This window comes from Buteo buteo, chromosome 25, assembly GCF_964188355.1.
Source record: "Buteo buteo chromosome 25, bButBut1.hap1.1, whole genome shotgun sequence".
NCBI classification, from domain to species: Eukaryota; Metazoa; Chordata; class Aves; order Accipitriformes; family Accipitridae; genus Buteo; species Buteo buteo.
In genome coordinates this window covers 6630659-6653775 of record NC_134195.1, presented here as the reverse complement: position 1 = coordinate 6653775, position 23117 = coordinate 6630659, and the positions used below count along the sequence as shown (strand labels likewise).

The window sequence follows — 23117 nt, the reverse complement described above, 5'->3', positions numbered from 1 at the left end:
AGAAAATCTCCAAATCTGGAGAGTAAAAATGAGGCATCCTCCATAATGGGAGAGAAGGGCAGGTGGAGGGAAGTTTGTATGAAATCGTAACCTTCTGCCATCATCATCTCCCAATATTTTATTGACCGGAATGTAAGTTAGGTGATTTGGGGCCGGAGGAGGGCCATGCACAGATGTTGCCATCACGATTGATTCTGAAGGTTATTCCATGCCTTGATCTCTCTTTTTTTGGGGTCGCCCTTGGCACATTGAGCTGTGGAATTGTCGTCATTTCAGGCTAATTCCGTTTAGCTGTGTTGCTGTCTGCATGTGCGGTCAGGATGGTGGGAATAGTTGTGGAAGCTGAAGCCATGGTATTGACAGAGAACAACTAAGCCAACATCTGTATGTTTCTTCTGGTTTTTTTTTTTCTTTTTTTTCTTTTGTTTTCTTTCCTTCAGCGCTTTGTGACATGCATCCCATGAGGGCACTCTTTCTGATACCCAGGAACCCTCCCCCACGGTTAAAATCCAAGAAATGGTATGTATTAGTTGTTTGTAGCCCTTTTTGTAGCATGATGTTTTCTTGTGTCTCATCGCATGCTGTTTTGTTACTGCTTCCACAGAACTGTAAAGCAATTTAAGTTAGCAAATATCACCCTGCTATCTTCTGTGCCACTAAATCAAAACATGAAATAGAAAGTGTGTGTTGTTTATTTAGTTCTGCTTGTCCCAAAGAAATTTTGTCTCAAATTGTGTGAAAACAAAAACCAACCTTTTTTTCTTGACAGAGCAGCATCTGTATTAAGGTGACAAATGAATCCACATTTTAAAAAATAAACTCCCACAGCACTCTTAATATGCAGTATGTTTTCTCAGATGGATCGTAACACAGAAACAGAACAGTACTATAGTGTTCTAGTTGCTAAGTTGAAAGGAGCTATTAAAACTAATGAAGGCTTTTACTATAATTATTGTGAACGATTGGAATTGAGCGTGCGCTTCTTGCCAGCTGAGAAGAATCCATTAGTATCGGAGGATTTCCTCCCAGTTACTGGTTACAACTGGCACATATGAAACAATACTCCCTAGAAAGAGGTTTCGTATAGATTGAATGTGATCACAGGATGCTGTGATCCTGTCAAAATAATGAAGTGATTTGACTGCCTATTCAATATCAACATAATATAAACTTGGCTTGCTTGCTGGGCTTGGTCTTTGCCTGGATTGACTTATTTATGCACTTGTACTGTCAAGGCATTCCTCTCCCTCTCTCATACTTGCTTTCTGCATATGTTAAAGGAATAGAGATGCATGTACAGTATTTGCATAAGCCTTTCATTAACCTTTTTGTTTAGAATAATAGCAGTTAAGGCGTGAGGGATAAAAAAACCCTCAACAAAGTTACCTTGAATTCAGCCTCTTAGATTACAGTAGGAAAGCGAAGCAATGGATGGAAACTGTTGTTTTACACTTAACCATGTAGCAGAGGTGTTTGCTGCCCAAGCACAGGAGCAGGCTGAGAGCACCTAGCAATCAAAAAGTGACTCTGGCCAAAGCCGGTGCTGCTGTGGCTCAACTGTTTTGATAGCGTGCTCAGTGGCAGGTAATGAGAAAAGAGGCCAAATGATGAAAAAATGCAGTTTTGAATATTTCCATTATTGGCTTTTTGCAAGGCGGCTTGTTTGGTGACTTCTATCTGGAGAGGTCCTCTTTCAAGAGTTCAAATGAAGTGCAAATTTAGGAAGGTGTTGGTCCAGCTTAGCTAATTCCCATACTCTGTCACTTCATGTGGTGTGCAGGAGCAGCTCATTTCAGTTCCTGCCTTTAAATTACGTCGGTGAGAACTTGACCCCAAGTGCCTGTGTTGAACAGACAACACTGTTCAACACCCACCTATTGTTCTACGAGGATTTTTTGTGTGTGGCTCTTCAGGTAAAAAACAAAATAATCTTAAATTCTCGCAGACTTTTCAGTGAGCCCAGGTGCGTACAAAGGCAGCACGGTGCTGCTTGTGTCAGGGGAATGTTGGCCACGCTTCTTGCGGCTTTTGGTACGGCTGTTCTGAAGTAGACGTGCCCTTAGATAGCCTGGGCAGGTGGAGACACACCAGAGCTGCCCTGCCTGTGCTCCAGGCAAGGTGGATGCTACCCAGCTCTGGTCCAGAAGCAGCAGAGCTGGGTTTGCATAATTTGCCTTCACTAATAGATCCTGCCTTTCAGGGCAATTATGCCTGTGAAAGAGGGGACATAAGCACTGTGGCATAAGGCTGTGCCCAAGCACTGCAGGTCTGTTGATATCGCCCTGTGTTCATCCAGCCCAGTGCTCAGCTCTGTTTAGGAGGCACACTTGAGACAGCGCTTGTACCATCCTCTGGGACGTGATGCTCTTTGAGGAAAGTAATTAGACTTTGAGGAAGAACAGAAAAAATGTTTGAGCTGAGTTTTACCTGTGATCTTGTTTTGTTTTGTTTTGTTTTCCCTCCCTGCTTTCTCAGGTCAAAAAAGTTTTTCAGCTTTATAGAAGGTTGTCTAGTGAAGAATTACATGCAGCGACCTTCTACAGAACAACTCTTGAAACATCCCTTTATACGTGACCAACCAAATGAAAGGCAAGTCCGAATCCAGCTTAAGGACCATATAGACAGGACCAGGAAGAAGAGAGGAGAGAAAGGTATGCAGCTTCTAAAAATCAAGTATTGCAGCTTGTTAAAAATACATATTTTTGTCCTGGTTTACATTCTAAATCCCCACCCCTAGAAAAAGCTCCCAACAACCCAAACCCTTGAAAGGTTCTTTTTTAATTCATGTTTTGACTATCAGCAGGCTTTTAGGTTTTGTTCTGTCCTCTACAGAGAAAGTATCGGTTTCAAGTGTCTTATTTTCAGATAAGTTAAATTTACTCGCTTCTGGGCCACCGCCTCTTCCATGCAAGCATTAAACAGTATTTAGGAGGATATTGGCATATATGCCTTTCCATTTTTTGGCCTGTGGTAGGTTCATTCCTGGAATGGTGCCATAAATCAGACTCACAGGAAATAACCTATCACAAAAGCTATGGAGCAAATGTCTTGGGCAGCCTGTTCTCGTTATTCAGGTGGTGCCAAGGTTCTCCAGGTGTCTTGTCTTACATATAAAACCTGGTGTCATTCAGGGAATTCGCTGAAAGTCTGCTGCAAAGCACTGGGCTGCTTTACAAGTTGGGAAGATGGGCTTGCATATGTAGAATGAGTTCTAGGGTCTACGATAGATCTTCTCACTGAAGGGGATAGAAACTGCTTCACTAAGGCGCTACTGCAGCTCCCCATTGTCCTAAAATTGAAGATAAGCACTATCTACACCTTTGTTTCCTTCCCGTTAGATGAGACAGAGTATGAATATAGTGGAAGTGAGGAAGAAGAGGAGGAAGTGCCTGAACAAGAAGGAGAGCCAAGGTAATAATTGCTTTTGGGAGGGCTCTGGGCAGTCCATGCCAAGTGAGTGTAAAGGTCTATGACTATAAATCAGGAGCATGCTAAATTTCTCTCTTATTAAGTGCACGCACAAGCCACACAAACCACCCAAAGGGTTTGAATACCTATTCTGTGACTGCTAAAGGTTTTAAAGCTCCCCCTCATATGGCTTAGAGCCAGCGAGGTCTGGATGGAGGGAGATTTATGGCAAATACGATTGGTCAGGGGCTCCGCAATGTCAGAGTTGGTCCTTATTTTCCTTGGCCTCATTTCACGCCTTCCACTGAGAGCGTGTATTTGACATGCATCCAGTGTCTTCGCTCTGAAAGAAACGAGATTAAAATTTAACATCATGCTATATTTTATTAATGTCCCCCTGCTTTGGAAAAGGTATTTAATGGCCCATCAGGCTTTATTATACGGGAGGCTTTAACTTCCTCTTGTTGCAGTTCCATTGTCAATGTGCCTGGAGAATCAACCCTCCGACGTGATTTCCTGAGACTGCAGCAGGAAAACAAGGAACGGTCCGAGGCCCTTCGGAGACAGCAGCTGCTGCAGGAGCAGCAGCTCCGCGAGCAGGAGGAGTACAAGAGGCAGCTGCTGGCAGAGAGGCAGAAGCGCATTGAGCAGCAGAAGGAGCAGAGGCGGCGGCTAGAAGAGGTAGAGACAGGAGGCTGGAGCTCAGGGAGCTAAAAAGCCCCTTTTCAGCTTGTGTTTCCCATTCCCATGCCCGTTTAAAAAGAGTTCCCTGTAGCCCCAGCACATCTCAGCAAAGAAAACAACATGTGCAAATCCACTGGCAAATGTAGAGCAAAGCACTTAAATGCATGTCTGGCTACTTGAATGTGAGCCATCTTCCGAAGCATTTGAATATCCACCACCTCCTATAGAGGCAACAGGAGCCAAAGCGGGGTTGTTTGAAGGTATTTGGGGGGAGGCTGTGTCTTGGTCTCTGTTCCAAAGAAGAGGCAACATGTCTAGACTTTAGGTAGCTGTAGAGAAGGGGAGACATTAATTATTCCCACATGGATTTTTTTTAATTTTTTTTTTTAAATGGGCAGTGCCTCAAGATTACTTTTTTGGGGGCCATGACATGCTTCAAATTTCCCTTTAAAGCTTTCTCAAATATCTGTGTTTGGCATTCATTCATGGTAGGTAGAAGCCTATTTTTTTTATGTACTACTCTCTCATTCATAGTAGCCTAATGACTAAAAGCCACCTGGATTTATAAAGATGATGTATAAATCAGTGTTAAAATTATAATTCTACAAAAAATTACAAATATTTAAATCATACTTTTGTGATATGGTAGGTATGCAATTTGCATACACTACCTGCAGATAAAAGAAAATGAATGTGCATGTACAATATTGTTCTGTCATGCTTTTCACCTCCAAAGATCTCGTGTTCGTTTATGTAGATGGAATATGCAGTGCAAGCTTCAGAGGTGGGAGGATTTCAAAACAGTTTTTCAGAGCTGGGTATGACACAGAGCTGAAGTGAAACCAATCCTCTGGCTCCTCAGGAAGTGCAGGGTCAAATTCCAGTCGTCCTTAAATGACCTGTTGCTTGAGTCGCTGTTTCAACTGTTCACTGAGCGATGATGGAAAAACTACACCCAGTCCGCTTTTCCAAATCCTGGTAATGTTTAACGAGGATGCAACCAGGACCAAATGTTGATTTGCATCCCGTGACGTGTTTACATAACAAATAATACAAAGTTCCAAATAGCTTTCCAGGTCACATTATGCTCCTTATCCCTCTTTTTCAATGTGCAAGTGAGTTCAGTGCTCCTAAAAGGAGGGATTGGTAGCAAAGACTCAGCCACACGTGAAGCTAGGAGGAGGGACGAGGGGGAGGCATATAAACTCCATTTCTCTTCTGTTTCTTCCCCACCCTTCTGAGATTGCCAAGATAAATATTGTAGTGCTTCCAACTGTTTTTAGACTGGCTCTGTAGCGATTTTGTGGGGGGAGCAAATAATAAAAAGAGGCTAGGAAAAGATGAAAATAAAATATTTTATTGATGGGCAAAAGTTGAGATACCGCTTAGCCTCTACAATTTTTCTTAGCGTGGGAGTCAATGCTTTCTTTTAAATGGTCCTTTAATCTCTAAGGTTCTGCAGGAGGTACTTTTTTGGTGAGGACGGGGATTACGATCAAATTATCTAGGTCATTTAACTTTAGTAATCAGTGCAACTCTTAAAATCTGTAATTTCTTTTTAAAGAAATATGTAAATTCTTTTTAAAATAAAGGAGGTGCTGCTGCTAATAGTGGAAACAAAGCAATGCACCTTTTTGCTGTAGAGGGTTGAACTTTTTGGGGATGTTGCAGAAATCATAATTTAATGAGCAATTAAAAAGAAACGGCAGTTACCTGAAAGTTATGTTTAATCAGTCCTGCTTTAGAAAATACAAAACAAAACTAGCGACTTCCGCAACCACAAGATGGCATGTAATGTCAGTTGATGTATTACTGAATAAGGTTACACAGTAAACCATGTAAAGTTTGTAAGAGAAAAGCTTTTACCTTTTATTGAGTCTATACCCTCTGCCTGGTTCTGTTGGAGACATAAATATGAATGATGAGCTATAAAGGTTTTCTTTTGCAGGTGATGGGGTGGGCGTATTATTATTAAAGTGAATTAAAAAAAGGCTCATATTTAGCCTTCAGAAAAACCCACTTAGTTCGTTGGATCTTGCGTTGGAAAAATGTATGATCCCAAGTGATTTTGAACAAAACAACAGCCAAAACAAGCTCTTTAAGATGGGGGAAGGGTGGTAGACACATATTTAGATAAACATCAGTGTTGTGACACAATTGAAGGCCAAAATATTGAAATGTTGTCACTTTGTCCTTAACTCACCCCCCCTGTTTTGATGAAGCCAGTAAACAATGAAGAACTTGGTAATGTGAATTAAGATTAGTGTCAGGCATTGTGTCTCTGGGCTTCCATTGCTTTGTTGATATTTTTACCAAACCTTGCTTTCTTGTAATTTTTCCTTATGTAAAGTAAGTGTATGTTTGGAGATACCTGTTTAACATTCTTTGCGAAGAATTCTGTGCATTAGATAATCTCCCTGGACAAGTTGCTTGTACTTGCCCCCTCCTTCTCCCCTCCCTCCCCCCTGCTTCCTAAATTAAAATTGAGGGCTTGTTCTTACAATGCTGGCACAGAGCCTAGACAGTTTTGACCAAGACTGCAACAGGAACGGTGTTTAGGACATCTGCCAAAAACTGTAATTCTCAGCAGTATTAGAGAAAAGATTACTTTTTAAAAGGCATATAGGTGACTTCTAAAACTCATTGTTGCAGGAACCTTATAATTTGCATATTACCGAGGAGGTGGAAATGATAACGTGGTCAAAGTACAGAAAATTACCTGAAACATTTTGGGAAGGGAATTATTTGTCCTTCCCCCAGCCCCCCTTTAAAAATCATACGAAGTCTAGTTGCATAAATATCAGCTATATGACATATAATTGTTTAGATAGTTAAAACAAGAAATCTGAGCTGTTCCTGGCTGTTCTAACATGTGTCTATGTTTCTGTTCAGCAACGTGGAGACACTGGTGCTCGGTGTGATGGGTGTTGAAAGGCATTTGAATTTGTACTTTGCAAAACTGAGTCCGGTTTGGTTAAATTCAGAATTACCTGTGGTGGAACCCCATTCTGGGTGGACCTCCACGGTTCAGGATAACTTCATTAAATGGTGTCTCTGTCCCTGGTTATGGGAACCCAGGATGGATGTTTTTGAAGTGGTAGGTTATAGCTCCATTGGCAAGTCATATAGTCCTGTAGAAGCAGATTTGTGGAGCACAATAATTAAATTGCTGAGGACCCAAAGACTTCACTCCACGTGTTTAAAGACAGGAGGAGTTTCTTTGGATTAGCTGAGGTCTAGACTGTGTGCCTGCTTGTGGTTGGAGTGCATCTGCCTTTTTAATTTCATCCAAAAGGAGTGGTTGGCACTCCAAGACATCTTCAAAATATGAAACAAAACTGGGTAAGTGGAGATGATTGGATGATTCACTTCAAAAGAGCACTCCTGATCTAAATGAAGATGCTAATGTTGGGGTACCTGCCGGCGATTTTTGCCAGGGCTTCGTTTCTTTTACAGAAGGGGAGATTGTTCGTATCTACTTCATTTGAATCGCTTGCACTTTGGATTGGTACTGAGTAAGAAGTTCTACTTCTGGTTTATCTCTACTGTGGGCAAAGCAAAAGTCTCTTTATTAATCTTTCCAATCCTCTTCCTAAACTGATACCAGGCTACCTAATTGTTTGTGAAAGAAATCATTAATATATGTATTTATCAACCTTCATCTGAATATAAGGAATAATATTTTATTAATATACAATTAGAGGATCTATATTTATCTTCAGCATTTCGCTGTATGAATGAGGTCCTGAATGTGTTGGTATACACCAACTGCATGTGTAGTTGCATTGCCCCCTCCTGGTAAATCATGCTCTACTGCATCATTTTCCAGTTTGGAGATGTTGGCTTCCATTATGAGGTGGTCATTAATGTACCCTAAAACCGGACAAGGAACCAGAGTATTGACACTGTATTTTCGGCATGTTTTTTTCTGTTGTTGGCATAGTAAATGGCAATTTTGTGAAATGCAGTACTTCAAGGCAGTATGGCCTCTGTCAAAATTCTGGTTTGGCATCTCTGAAATTTCTTTGAAGAGATCCTGCCCTTACCTTCTGGTTAACAGTTACCTCCTTGAAAATAAGCTTATCATCTGACATGTACGAGAAAGTTGGTAATGCCATATCCAGCTAAAGAAGATCTGGATACGCATCCATAATTTCAGTGAATCCAGATCTCTACCTGCTGTCTGTTGGGCAACAGTGTTTTATATCAGGCCTTTTTTGTAGTGCATGATAAAAATTACATTATCTAAAAATCACACTTACTAAAGTCAGAAGCACAAGTTTTATAATCAGAACTGACATTGGTTTAAGCTAATGTTTTCCCTGTCCCTCTCCTCTCCTTTGGGCAAGCCTGAGGAACATGGTGACCAGGGCATTGGTGTGTCCTCGTGGAAGAGTTGCTAGAGGCAGTCAGGAAGGCAACCTTGTGCCAACAGAAGGATTGTAGGAAGTCAGCCAAAGGGATGCTTCCGAAGACAGCTTGGGTCAACAACAGCTTGCCACCAACCAGCTTTGCTATCGCTTTGACAAGATGTAGACTAGGACCCAAGAGATGCTTGTCACTGTAGGTTTCCTTTCCCTGGGCTTGTTAAAGTAAATTCCACTTCATTAGCGGCCAGTAGTTCGATGCTCAGGTTTCAAAGGCCACATGCAAAGGAAGCAAAACCTTTCTCTTACGGCTAGGGCTGGGAATAAGCAGATCGTGCAGGGTGTTTGTGCGGGCTCCTGCAGTGCCAGGTGCCTCCCTTGCCACCCGCCTGGCGAGGGGCTGAGGCGCTGTCTGATGGGAAGGCAGAAGCGATGCCGAGAAACCCCATCTCTCTGCGTACTTTGGCGCGCAGACAATAGCACATTTGTGCTTTGGAAATTTGACTTAAATGCACGCTGGTGGCAGAGAATCCTTTTTTTTTTTTTTTTTTTCTGCTTTTGCTGGGTAATAAATATCTACTGTTGGTGCTGAGCTAACAGTCTGGCTCGAGGTTTGCTTAAAAAGCTCATCTTTTAACAACTGATTTTGTTTATTTCATGATGCCATGGGAAATCAGCTCTCAGTCAATTTGTAACTTATTTTTCTCATATTAAGTTCAGTTATTTCTAATTACTGCTGAATACTTATGCATTGATTGAAGAAGCAATGAATTTGTTTCATCCAAAAGACCTAAACTCTGCACATCTTCCTTGTAGTGAGAATGATGCCGTCCCAAGATCTGCAATATATCTACTTAACAATGTCAACACAATATTGTTAGACAGACAGGTGTCGTATGTTTTAAGAAGTGTTGGAGTTGATAAATGTGGCTATTAACCAGTCAGCAGTGTGCTGTCTCTTGCATCCTCAGGGCAACAAAATTGTTGTACTTCACATCTTAGTTTTCTTAAACAAAGAGCCTGTCAGACTTGATTAGCCAAGAAGCATCTGAATATATTGACTTAAATATCAAAATTGTTTGACACAGATGCCTATATTCAGAAATAAAAGTGCCTACTTAATCCTTTTACAGTGCTTAAAAAATGAAGGAGGGGAAGCAGTGAAACCTATGAAATGCTCCGTGTGCCATAGCTGCCTTGCAGCACTTTTGCTATTTTTTCTATCTACATTCACTGAAGAGAGCTTGCTTAAGCAAGAGAGAAGAGGCTGGTAGATGGATTTAGTTAGGAGAGGAGATGCAAGAGCAAGGCAGCTGTGTTTTCTGAGAAGATACAGAAAACATGGGGGAGAAAAGAGCTTATGTCTTGTGGCACAGGAAGCTGGTAGTGAACCCAGGATGACGCTATGGGTCAGGAAGGAAGGTGTCATAGTTAGAGTGGGTGTATTTGAACAGAGGTCTTCAAGAAAGTTGCATCTTTCCCAAAACTGCAGCTAGTTAAAAAGAATTGGAAAGCAGCCTGTTTTATTTAAGTCCTACTAATTCTTAACCATCTTTTTTTTTTTTCGCCAGTGTTTCTTCTCCACTGTCATGTCAGTATTGCTTCCAGAAGATGGAAAAGGCTGTTGAGCTTTCAATTACTTCACAGTCACGCAGGGTAATGGGCCAAGCAGAGAAAGCTCATCCTGTGAAGTAACACAGGGAGTGTAGATTGGCCTTTGCTTGTTCAGCTGAGCACAACTATCAAATGCACACCAGTAACTAGATTTGTGAACCCAAATAAAAGCTCAGTCTGAGTGCTCTTGCAAGAGTACTTGGGGTGCCTTAGGACTAGAAAATCTGTGGCAGCTTTGCTTCAACAGAAATTGGTGATAGTATTAATCTTAACCTAAATGTGAAAAGGAATAAACAATGTAGGTTTTCATTTTGTTCTTGGGATTAAATCTGAGTGTGCTTTCTGTGGTTAAAATTTCTTCTATAATTTTTCAGCATATTATAGAAATCTATAATGGAAGTAAATGTTGTAGAGATATTCCCAGTTGATGGTTGAACAGGAGACAGCTGGGTCTTTTGACGCTTCGGCAGTTGTGGGAGGCTGCCTGGGATTTCGAGGTAGGTGGAGTAACTGGATGCTTCTGTAGAAGTGCGGGAAGAGTTGGTCACGACTGTACGGGCATTTAAAGTGTCTCCTCTGAAGTCATACATGGTGCTCTGTAGACAGAAATGAGTCAGTTCATACTTTCTAGAGCTGTTTTCCAGGTTCTTTTCAGACTTGAGCAGACTTATCAGCACCAGTTTGTATTTGGGTCATGCATGGAAGCTTATCTGTGTAAGCATAAAAGCTTAGCTCAGCTGGTTTTCCACTTTTACATACAGGTGCTTTTGATGTTCTGGGAGGGGCTAAGGTGCTGTTGGTCAGCCTTCCTTCTCTTAGGCAAAGTTTTGGGCAGTGCGTTAAATTGAGCTTGGTTGTTGGACCAACACCACCAAACTCTTACCAAGACCATGAATTGTGTTAAGAGAGAAGCTGCTTACCGAAAGCTCAGATAGTTGTCATTTGAGTTTTGGCTGATTCAGTGGGGCTGATAATTCCCTTTTGGCAACGTTTAGATAATGTGTTGAAGTCAAGGAAATTGTCACTCTGAGTTCAGCTGTTGTTCAGAGATTGAGATTTCAGTGTGAGCCTCTCTTGAAGAGCAGCAGTGAGCTTCCACACCTCGGTTGTCAGGAATATGGTACGTGACTTTGTGTGTGTGCGTGAAGAAACCAGAGAGTAAGCGAGGCTGCTCTTCGGGATAGTTGTGTGCTGGGTATGAGTTAGTTTCCTGGTGGAACACTTGCATAAAATGTTTTGTCACTCAGTTGCAGAGCTTGCCGGTCCTGGTAAATCCCTCTCTTCACAGCAGCAAACAACCCCACCTCTTTCTTTGATAACAACAAAAGTAAAACTTTGTGGTTTCTTTTCCCTTTTTGTAGCAACAAAGAAGAGAACGGGAAGCTCGAAGGCAACAAGAGCGTGAGCAAAGGCGGAGAGAACAGGAAGAAAAAAGACGTCTGGAAGAAATGGAGAGGAGGCGTAAGGAAGAGGAAGAGAGAAGAAGAGCAGAGGAGGAAAAGAGGAGAGTAGAAAGGGAGCAGGTGAGTCCATGATACAGCTGTATGCGCAATAGGTTTGTTTCTTCTAAATTCTAATTTAATTTTTTAAAAATTAGTAAGGCTAAAGCAGCTTAGAGGCAACCTAACGCTGACCCTTTCATCTTTGTTGTCTCTGACAGCAAACGCACTAACGTAGATCATAGGGCTTTATGGAAAATTCTGGCAGCCTCAATATTCCCTCAAAAAAAGAAGTCTTGTTGCGGTACTCATTCTAAATTCAGCTCATGCCCCTGGGCTTGACTAAAAACCATCAGAATTGGCAAAATCATCACTGGGGCTGAAAATCGTTTCTAGGCTTGTCTTGCTGGATCAGTGGTTCTTGCAGGACATGCCCTGTTCAGAAGGCCTCCCAGAGAAGGGCAGCTCTGTTGCGTGTCAGCTTCTGGCACCCAGAATTGGTCAGAGGCACGTCATAAACTTTGAATATGCTGAATTTGAGATGGAACCTTTGAGCTGCAGAGGGTTTTCCTTCCTAAAACTTAAATAACGCAATCTCCCTCTCTTGCTCTCTATTTAAAATCAGCTCTAATAATATATGCCAGTTCGGGCAGCAAGTATTTCTTAAGTTGTGTCAGTGTGCCCTTAATACATTGAAAGCACAGGTGAGAAACCTTTTAAACTCTGAAATTCAGCTGCTATATTTATGCATGAAATCTGCATGTTTTAAAATCCTTTAGAAACTTTGATCAGTGTGATAATCAGGGTAATAATTACTGTGCATGTACTGCAAAATACTGATCCCAAATAAAGGGCCAAAACTACTGTCCTAGAGGCTGATTGTAAACTTCCCATTAACTTCAGGAATGCTGGTTTTGGCCTGATATACCTTAATTTTTTCTTATGTAAAGTCACTGTATTTGAGATCATCGGTAATCGTGTTACTGGGGAATTCTATTGTGTTTGTATATATTTCAAAGATTTTTGAGTCAAAAGGAGAAAAGACTAACCAATGGGAATAAATATATAGAAAATCTCTAATTACAGAATAGCAATTTGCTTTTGGGCAGACACCGGGTATTCCCCCAGCTGCTTTTTAAACTGTTGAAATGCTAATTACGCACAGTGCCAGTAACGACAAATGGTTAATTGATGTGGCCAAGCTGAACCACTCTGAATTGTTTTGGTTTGTTTTTTTTTTTTTTTTAGAAGAAAAGACATGCCCCCTCTTAGAATTTTTGTTAACCCAAACTATGGCTCAGCCAATGTGCGTAACAACAGTATAGTGTATCTCATCAGTCTGTCACAAGACTTTCTGTAGCTCCCATCGCTGTATCACTGATCCATTAATTTCTTTATACATACACTGTAAATGTGTGCGTGTGTGCGCGTGCTTGTGTGTGTGCGCATGCACATGTTATGTACTTCCATTAATTGCATGATAGGACGTTACCAGCTTGGGTTTGGTGCTTCAGAGTCTGAGTTCTTCCAGGGGGTCAGGCGAAGCAGCGGATAAACCTCTCGACCTGCTGAGGCTGCGGGCGAAGAGATGGCTAGATCGCAAGAGCGAGCGAGTTTGGTCTAATATCTGTTTTTCCTGGTGGATGTTTGTTTGTGTCATAACCATCGCATAATTCAGCAAGGCTGGCGGCGTCTGCTCAGGAGAAGCTTCTGGTGAGGGCGGCAGGGGAGACGGCAGGGCAGGTCCCGACCGCGCTTGGCGGAGCCCCTCGGGGGGAGCTTGCTCCAGGTCTGCCTACACTACGCCTGGCTCTAGCTGTTGCTAACAGTTCATCGCACCAGTGCAACAAACTAATGTTTAATACAACTTGCATGTGACTTTGTATTGGCTGTGTTGAGTCGGACTTGCTGTGTTTTAACTTTCCAAAACCTTCAAGTGCATTTTGCTGCTTCTTGAAACCACTTCCAAAATACGTAAACGAGCTCCGGCCCGTGCCGGCAACGTTTGCAGGAGTGCAAATTTCAGAACAGAAGGGGCCAAAATCCGATGCTCAGGAGGCAGGGCTTCCTAAATTGTTCTGCAGGCACTAATCCATCCTGAAGTGCGTTTCTCGTTAAAGCTGAACTGGGGAAGTAGCGTGTGGTGTTCCACCCAGGGGGTTCTGATGCATTCCTTTTGAATAAATTTATTGCTGGGTAATTTCTATGTGACAGGAGTATATCAGGCGACAGCTAGAAGAGGAGCAGCGGCACTTGGAAATTCTACAGCAGCAGCTGCTCCAGGAGCAGGCCATGTTACTGGTAAAGCACTGTATCTGTTTTGTTCAGTAGCTATAGGATCCATTTATCTGGCCAGTCCTAGGCTTCCCTCAGTCGGGCACAGCTGCACTGACAGTATGACAACAAAGGAGCTTGATTAAAAGGCCATTTATGCTAGCGTCGTGGGCTGACAGGCACATATGAGAAGTGCTGTATGGTCACACTGCTTTCTGGGCAGTAAGAGGAGGCTTTATGTTAAAGTGGAACAGTTCTGGTGTGGTGGTCGAGTTTCTGAACAGACCTTGGCATTCAGTGAAGAACTAGAGTGCTTATGTTGCAGATCAAAAGCACACATGATATGTAAATCCACCCCAGGATACAATGGCCTAGTGTTGGTCTAAATCACTGTTTTATGAACTTTACACTGGATTTAGAATAGATAACTCTTTTTTTTTCCTTTAATAAAAATCAGTTTTGGCATAACTCTCCGATCATGTCAAGCTTAGCAGTACACTCTCAACTTTCCCAACATAAGACACATGCCATATTGGTCTTACTTAGCTCTTGGTTACACTTTAACAATGAAATAAATAAATAATAATGAAAAAAAAAGCAACAACAACCAGAAAGGTGCATTTTTAACGGGATGGATAGGGACACGTCCGCCGTACAGTCCGTGTCATGTCTTGAATTACTCACGTGTTCTCTCAAAGGAATACAGATGGCGAGAGATGGAGGAACACCGACAGGCGGAGCGACTCCAGCGCCAGTTGCAGCAGGAGCAAGCCTACCTCCTGTCGCTGCAGCACGATCACAGGCGGCAGCAGCAGCAGCAGCAACAGCAGCAGCAGCAGCAGCAGCAGCAGCAAGAAAGAAATAAACAAAGCTATCATACCCCTGAGCCAAAATCCCACTATGAGCCTGCTGAGAGAGCGCGTGAGGTAAGTCCTGCTTGCGGGCAGGAATCTGCTACCAGCTCCTCTGCCCCTGCCTGTTGGCATCATCGTGACTGCAGTTCTGCTATAGTACTGTTGGAGGCCAAAGTATCACTCATAACGGGCAGGATATTTTAAAATGTTCGCCGCTGAGTTCCAAACCTGAGGGCTACTTCTGAGTACTTCTGCTGCAATCATCGGAGGTCAGAGTTTTGAGGTATAAAGGGTGGAAAGAAATTCTGGTAGGCTGCAGCCTGAGGGGACCTGGTTTTGGAAGCATCGTGTCAGGAAGTTAATCTCATCTGCACTTCATCAGGCACGTTTTCGTTGGTGATCTGTGTCTCTGGCAAGTACTGGTGATTGGAAATTGGGAGGCAGTTGGAAAGCGCTAACCTATGAGGGATGCTTGCACACAGCACCTCTTTACATGTGGTGCTTTAGCTCTTGGAAATTTCCTTCTCGTGAACACAAACCTGGTTTTAATTAGTTTCAATTTTGAAGTGTTAAGTATTCTCCTCTGAGATCACGTCCTGCTCTTATGGAACTCTGTGGTGCTGCCTTCTTGGACTCTGGGCACTCACAGGTCGATCTGAAATCATCAGAGTGCTGTTTGTTTCAGTGAATGGTCCCCTGTCTTCACTGGTCCATGGGTAACATTGCTAAGCAAGTAATTGCCTCTTTGATGCATACTTGGCTCTCTTTCAGCGGTCTTATTCTTGTATTTCCCTTGAGCACCATACTGCCCACAAACCACCTGACTGGGCAATACTGGTCAAAGCTCTTAATGGCATTCATCACCAGCATGTGAGAACTAGGTAAACACATTTTGGAATGAGAACAAAAAAATCCTTGGAGCTGTTGAACAGCTTTCAGTCCACCTTTGTCCAGTAGCGCTTCATTGCCTTTGAAGTATTGCTGTTGGCGCTTGGTGAGCCCAAACTCATTTTCTTGTAGATGCTGTTGTCCAAGTTGTTCATAAACCATGTTTGTGCTATCTCATCCATTCCTCTTGGTGGTTGAAGTATCTGGTACGTCTCTACCTCTCTCTCGGAAGAAGTTCAGACTTGTCCAGTATGTGGTGGTGCAGACATGGAACCAGTCCTCCTGACCTTGTTGCACGTTCCTCGACCACCTCCATGGAAGCATCGTGCCAGTCCAGCACTACTGTCCAGCCTGAAGGCTGGCTTTGGAGGGATGCAGAACTGTATCTGCTCCTCGTCTCCCATTTTCCTTTTGGAGTTGAAAAGAGGAGAAACTCCTGAAGATTCAAAGTGTTATATCCTTTAGCAGAACCACTGACTCAGCTATTTTTCTGTCATAGTCTTTTTCTTTTGTGATTGCTCTAGCTAGAAAGGAGTAAAGTGAAGGCACAGAAAAATTGTGTTCGTAGTCAGATCTTCCCAGAGATTGCTGTGTAATAGTCTTTTTAAAAAGTGTGATAGAATTATAGCCATAATATCTCGGTGCCTGGCAGTGGGAGCAACACCAGTTAATCTTAACAGCAGGCATTATTAACTCTGATGTCATTCTTGACATAAAGTAGTGAATTGCAGTGAGTGTTCTGTGCTTCATACTTGGTGGGCATACTCTTCTCCTGAGAGTCTCCATATACGGAGATGCTGACCATCAGGATGATAAGCCGAAGTGGACTAACTTTCCTGTTCTGGCAAAGTCTAATGCCGATTAGGTGGTTTTTTTCCCATTGCAGTAGCAATGAGGATATAAGGAAAAGGACTTCTAAGATTGGCTCTGGGAAACAGCAGGGAGCTTAGAGCAAGAAATGAGACTGAATACCGTTTTCTGGTCCAGACAGTCAGATGACTGGAACAGGGCCTGGTTTTATCCAGCGATGCACTCGCTATCTCCTTCCCACTTCTTGCCTGGTTTTAAGGACATGTGGCTCATGCAGTTCATGTGCTTTGTGGAAGAAACCTCCTATCATCTACAGCTCGAGACAAGAAAGCCTGTTCCTTCAGACAGAACGACTTGGGGCTTTTCCTTGTTCTATTCATGACAAGGCGTCTGGCCTGTTTTTTAAACTTTAAAGGATGGCTCTGTGAAGTTGAACATGGTGAAAATGATTGTATGGTGAAGATGCTTGCCTCCATTATTGTTGTACTTCCCAAGACATGGTGTATTTTGTGTAGACCTGGCAGAAGCTTGTCTGCTTGTTCCCACAGGCAAACTGTTACTGTCCTCAAATTTTGGAAAGCAGAGGCAGGTTGGGTTTGTAAAGCAGCCCAGCTGAGGAGTCCTGCAAACTTGCCTCTGTCTTTTGAGGTGGGTATATGAACAGCCAGTCTCTCCAGACCATCACTGCTAGGGAACAATTAGGAAACCACCCCAATACTGGTTTTGTGCTCCAGGCACAAGGGTTAAAGCAAATCTTGTGAGCAGAATCTCAACAAATGAAATCAGCCCAAGCTGCCAGTTTGATCTTTCTTTGACGCTTTGATAAAGTGCTGGGAGTTCAGCATTCCTCAGAGGCAGCTCCCCTGGCAGAAACACACATGCTGCCCTGGTTCCAGCAACAGGCTGTCTTTGGAAGTGGGAGGATATTTCTTTTCTGCCTGGACCCTCCGTCCGTCTCTTGCCCTTCGTACCTCTCGCTTTGTTTGCAATGCTGCGGCCTTGGAAGAGGCAGCATTTCTGCATGGGGGCCTCGCTTGATGTTCTGTTGAGGACTGAAGCACTTTCTGACTTAGTCTTCCCCTCGACAAGTTCTCCAAGTTAGTGTATGATCACTTCTACACCTCCCTGAGAACGAGAAACAAGCTGCTGGGGCTGTTCACTGCAGCCTGTGAGGTCATGTTGGGTCTATCTCATAAGAGAGAGGATGACCAGTCCTACAGTTTTGTACCTAAAGCTGAACAGCCTCCAGTACTACCGGGTAGAGAGAAGCATATCCTATCTCTTCTTGTATTGCCAAAGAGACAAATACAGGAAAGCAGATAATCAAATACCATTGGTTGAGTAAGGTGGGTAACTGCAGTAAGGGATAGCAATGGGAAATTTACTTTTATATTGTAAAGTTGTTTCTGTTTTCATATATCCTTTTTATTGTCTGTGGGGAAAATACTGATGGATAATAACTGGTCTAGGCAGAAAGAAGCCCCATAATCACCTTTCACATCTTACTGCCTGCTGTATCCTCTCTTCCTAATGTTTCCATATTGGCGTACTTGCCACTTCGGTGCAGTTCACTCTGTGTTTTACAGTGCTGGTGAAAGCAGTAGGGAAGAAATCCTGCCAAGCCCCAAATGTATTTGGTTTCTTTATGGTAAAGAAAAGGTGGTACTCATCTTCATATTTCTAGTGTAGTTGGTTTTATTGACTCCAGGCTTAACCTCCATTTATTTTGGCTTAGGTGGAGGAGAGATTTAGAAAAACTAATCAGGGCTCCCCTGAAGCACAGTCTAAACAGATGGGCAAAGTGTTGGAGCCACCAGTGCCTTCAAGATCAGAGTCCTTTTCCAACGGAAACTCAGAACCTGCTCAGCCTGCCCTGCAGAGGCCGATGGAGCCCCAGGTAAGTGCCCAGGAAAATCTTGGTGAGCCTGGAGGAAATGCAGAAGTCCCAACGTGTTTCCTTCAAATTTGCAGATCTTGACACTTAGAAAGCCTTATGTAAAGGGTAGCGCTGTTACACAAAACAGCTTATTCAGTAGATTTGTTCTTTGTCTGTTTTTGCTTATTTTATTGATAAACATGGATTTGTGGTTTTGGTGGTGGTGTTTGGTGGTTGGGTTTTTTTTAATATTAGATCTAGATTTGAACTGTTGCATTTCGTTATTATCTGTGCAACAGAGGAATGGTGGGCTAAACACTGGTGGCAGCTGCAGCACACTTCTACAATTCAGAATTTGATCTGTGCAAGATATTTACTACCAAAAAGGATGCTCACGAAAGAAGTGAGCTTGCTTGGTTTTTTAAATTCTTGCAGAAAAAGCTAACTAAACAAGTGGCTTTTAATAGTACGAGCGCTGCTTCGAAGAGATTTACAAAACATGACTAAGAAAAGCAAGTTTGTTGTCAGTAGGCCTGTTGCTAAATAGAGCTCGGTACCACCCCTGGAAAATCAAAAAGAAGCTGAAACCACTGAGCTGCGTGGCTGCCGTCATTCTGTTGTTTCCTAATGAAGAGCCTCCAGATCTTGCTATCTGTATCTCTTAGGAATTACAGCATAAATTTAAAAAGTAACCTTTGTCTAAAACTTAGACATAGCCCATAAATTCTGAGTGATTTAGATGTGCTAAATTAAACAGTATAGTTCTGCATTCAGTTCCTCTGTTTCCATGCAGAATTTTCTTCTCCCAAATTAAGGCTGTTGATGACAGTGCAAGCTAAAACCATCCCTGATTGTGACTAGGTATTGCAACTCTTTTGGGCAGCAGGAGAGTTTGAACAGACGGGAGAGTGGGAGAAATCGGGACAGAACTTCATCTCTTACTCATTAATTCCTGGCTTTTATTCAAGCCTCTCTGACTATTTCAAAATATTGGACTTGCATCTTCATGCTCTCTTTGCCAGTTACTTTTAAAGTCTGGGTCTTCCACTCACATTAATGATAGTCAGGCTCTTCAACAGCTGTGTGTATTAAAATTGAGGAAATAATAATCATATAAAAACAAATACAACCAGCCTACTGAAACTGGGATTGAAAGCAAAGTTTTGCTTAATTATTAGGTGTGAAAATAGTGTGTTCCTCAGTTATGACCTTTCCTCCTCCATAGTTTCAGAAATTAACTCTGAAACGCAGTTTTCTGCACAAGGAGGGAATAGGCTGAAGGGTCAGTATGGATTTCAATGGAAATCCCAATGGAGGTCCGACTCTGGAGTCACTGTTGTGCCTTCTCAGTACGTGTAATTGAACGTGTGTGTGTACATGTGTGCTTAGTTTGTGTATAAATATGTGTATATGTACAGTATATGGTACATATATGGTGTAAGTATAATATGCATTGTACATATGTATACTATATACAATATATATTATGGTTTTTTTTATATATATTGCAATGACTGTAAAGGAATAAAGGCTTTTGCGTTATGGTCTTTCTCCAAAAGTTTGGAACTGTATCTAGTTCCTAAATTTATTAGGTAACGTAAATGTCTGTCGGTTTGCACATTTTACAGCATTCTTTAATTTTGTACATTTCTTCAATTGAATATCTGCTTCAAATTTCCCAGCCCACCAGTGCTACCATGAGACCTGACCAAAGCCCACTGAAGACCGGGGAATGGATGGCAACTTCTGTCTTTAGTGGCCTTTGGACTCAGGCTCATGGTGCAGATATTAGGTCCCCTTTTTTTACTGGGCACCAGTGTATGTGTATGTGGAGAGCGTATCTCACAAAAAATGCATATGTGCTGTATTTTCAGTCTGTTACGTTCTTTGGGCGCTTGCCTTGCTTTTAAGTGCATTGATTCCACCCCACGCTTACCTAATGCCATAACCAATTTGTCTCTGCCCGCCCCACCTGCCTTTATTCTGTGTTAATTGGAAAGCCAGTTATACTGAGCGCATTGAATGTTTTATGTTTTGTTTTCTTGTAAGGTACAGTGGTCCCATCTGGCATCTCTCAAGAACAATGTTTCCCCTGTCTCGCGATCCCATTCCTTCAGTGACCCTTCTCCCAAATTTGCTCATCACCATCTTCGTTCCCAGGACCCATATCCACCTTCACGCAGTGAAGTGCTAAATCAGAGTTCTGACTCTAAGTCGGAGGTACCCGACCCCACCCAAAAGGCTTGGGCTAGATCAGACAGTGACGAGGTGCCTCCAAGGGTAAGAAGTAGAAAGACAGATGTGTGCTATTTTTTTTATTATTAATTATTATTTTTTTAAGGATGTGATACCCTGGGCACGGGGAAGACTGTGCCCTTGTGCCAGCATTGGTAACAGTATTTTGAAAGGCAGATCATAATGTAGGTGTTCAGTCAATGGGTTAATGGTAATCAACCTTAAGTGCAATATTGAACCTTAATATAAAATCAGCAGTTATTTACAGAATGCAGCTATTTCAGAGAGACAATTTATTATGCAAAGTTAAAAAATCATTACCATATTCAGGAAAGAATTTAAAATATCCCTGAGGTTATTGCTCAGAGTTAATTTTCCTCTTCATCTGTTAGCAACCCAAACTATGAATCATACACATACTTAAAATTGAGATGGAACTGAACAAAAAGGAAACATTCAATATATTTCCTCCTCCTCTCCCCCTCCCACCCCCTTCCCGTCCACTGGGATTTGCTTCTTCTGAGTATATTCTTGCTCCCCCACCAGTCTTTGCCTTCTGCTGATCCATTCCCGGGCATTTGTTTGGTTCCCCTGAGCTTATTCTCCTAATTCTCATGCTGTTTCAGCAAATTGCTTTGTGCCTCCCCTGCTTCAGTCAAAATGCCATATTCTTTTTAAATGTCTCAGTAGTTGGAGGGTAGCGGGGTGTGTATGTGTTTGTGTGGTAACTATTAAACACTACTTAATGTTAAGGCTAAACTTTGAGTTCTCTTCAAAATCTGAACAGCATCCCAACTAAGGCTCTTGGTTTTGTGGGTGTTTGTTTATTGCTTTTGGTCATTGATGCTAGCTTGGACTTAGAATTAAGTGTTGTTAAAATCTTAAGAATATATTCTGTAGCAGGAGATGTTTAATCTTCCTCTTCTGTCTCTCCTCTTCATGGGTTTAACACAACCTTTTTTCTCCCAAGGTACCTGTGAGAACAACGTCCCGATCACCAGTCCTGTCCCGCCGCGATTCTCCACTGCAGGGTAGCGGGCAGCAAAATAACCAAGCAGGTCAACGAAACTCCACGAGGTTTGTAAGCATACATGTCCTGGCTTTTCTTGAATTGGAAGGAAAAGGCTCGTGGGAAGGCAGGCATTTCCAGAGAGCTTTTGGCATTGCCTGTTGGATGTGAAAGGAAGATGAATTTGGATGCCTTTTCAGTAATGATAAATACTAATTTCCCCTGCTGCAGCACACGTGCCAACAAACACTGGCAAAATTTCTTCTTCCCTCTCCTGCTTTGAGTTGCCTGCCCCCTAACTTTAGCAATAATTTCAAAATATCCTTAAGATTTCTGAAAAAATGTGGCCATTCATGAACATCTTGCCTTTTGGTGCAACAGGTCATCGTGGGCATACTGTGGGGCTTACTGGTAGCAGAATTGTTCGTAACATCTAAAAGCGAAGAGATCTCAGAAACTTTCTGGCCTCTCAGCCAGACCCAGCATTTAAGAGGGGGAGAGACATCCGTGAGCTGTGACACAGAGCATCTGAGGTCAGGAGGGAGGAGGAAGGGGCTGCCTCCAGAGCTCAGCAGAGCAACGTGGACAAGGCACCCTGGAACTGGCTCACTGGACAGGGGTGAGGGTATACCGAGAAGGACAGGCAGTGATGTCTTTTTGGCTTGTGCTTGGGTGGCCAGGGCAATTCTGAGCCAATTTTAAACCTGCTGCATGCAGGCTGAGAGAACTGTCCACTTTAGGTTAGATAAGTAAGAATGGCAGGTAGACAGTTCCAAATAAAAAGAATACCCTACACCCACCTAAACTTTTTTTTTTTTTTTTTTTAACCATCATAAATAAGGTAATAGATATTTCAAGAGGAGCCACTGCCCGGGTTGTGAAGCATCACTGATGCCCTCAGCTCAGTGTTAAGTGCTCTTTCAGATGAGTTATTAGCAAAACACTGAAGAGGAGTGATGTTTGAGTTTAGAAATGGGAATCTGAAACTGAAGTGTGTGACAAAGACGTTCTTCCCTCCCCTGATACAGCAATATAGAGCCTCGTCTGCTGTGGGAAAGGGTGGAGAAGCTCGTACCAAGGCCGGGCAGTGGCAGTTCTTCGGGTTCAAGCAACTCTGGCTCACAGCCTGGCTCCCACCCCGGCTCTCAGAGTGGGTCTGGAGAGCGGTTCCGGGTGAGATGTAAGTCCTTCCCCCACCCTTTGTAATGTTACATTTCTAAATTAATTAAGTTGTGAAACACTCAGTAATGAAGGATGATAACCCTCACTGGGAAAGATCTTTGAGCATGCAGTATCAAAGATGGGTTAGCTTCCAGTACCCCCCCATTGGCTGTGTGTCCTTGCTTGGGAAAGACGGTAGATGCAGAAGTCATCGTGAAAGTGTTTCATTATTCTTTGATTCACATCCAGTCACTGCGGCATTTTCCTATGTGCAAACAGCCCAGTCTCCATGCTCTCATAGCTCCCGTCCTCATGTGTGCCAGGGCACATTTTGATGCTCGTTGCCTATCACCTTGGCAGTTATTGACGGGGTGCAGACTGCTACAGCTACGTCTCAGCTGGGGTACGCTGGATGCTGATGCAGTTTTTCCAGCTTGTGGCCACACTTGAGTTACCCTCTTTGATTTACAAGTGTGTGACAGTTTACTTTGGCTTCAG

General features: G+C 42.7%; 1 protein-coding gene across 9 annotated transcripts in view; it reads left to right on the top strand.

Moving 5' to 3' along the window:
* Positions 1-23117, top strand: part of MAP4K4 (mitogen-activated protein kinase kinase kinase kinase 4) — a 182545-nt gene that overhangs the window by 132160 nt on the left and 27268 nt on the right. For 4 of the 9 annotated variants that reach the window (XM_075057466.1, XM_075057462.1, XM_075057465.1 and 1 more), the window contains exons 9-19: positions 441-519; positions 2476-2651; positions 3339-3411; positions 3879-4089; positions 11435-11596; positions 13727-13813; positions 14485-14712; positions 18074-18235; positions 20264-20494; positions 21420-21526; positions 22487-22638. In XM_075057466.1, the coding sequence (XP_074913567.1) occupies positions 441-519; positions 2476-2651; positions 3339-3411; positions 3879-4089; positions 11435-11596; positions 13727-13813; positions 14485-14712; positions 18074-18235; positions 20264-20494; positions 21420-21526; positions 22487-22638 (1668 nt within the window). The remainder of the gene's footprint in view (positions 1-440; positions 520-2475; positions 2652-3338; positions 3412-3878; positions 4090-11434; positions 11597-13726; positions 13814-14484; positions 14713-18073; positions 18236-20263; positions 20495-21419; positions 21527-22486; positions 22639-23117) is intronic. The other 5 variants (XM_075057469.1, XM_075057464.1, XM_075057467.1 and 2 more) reach the window with 3 other exon arrangements.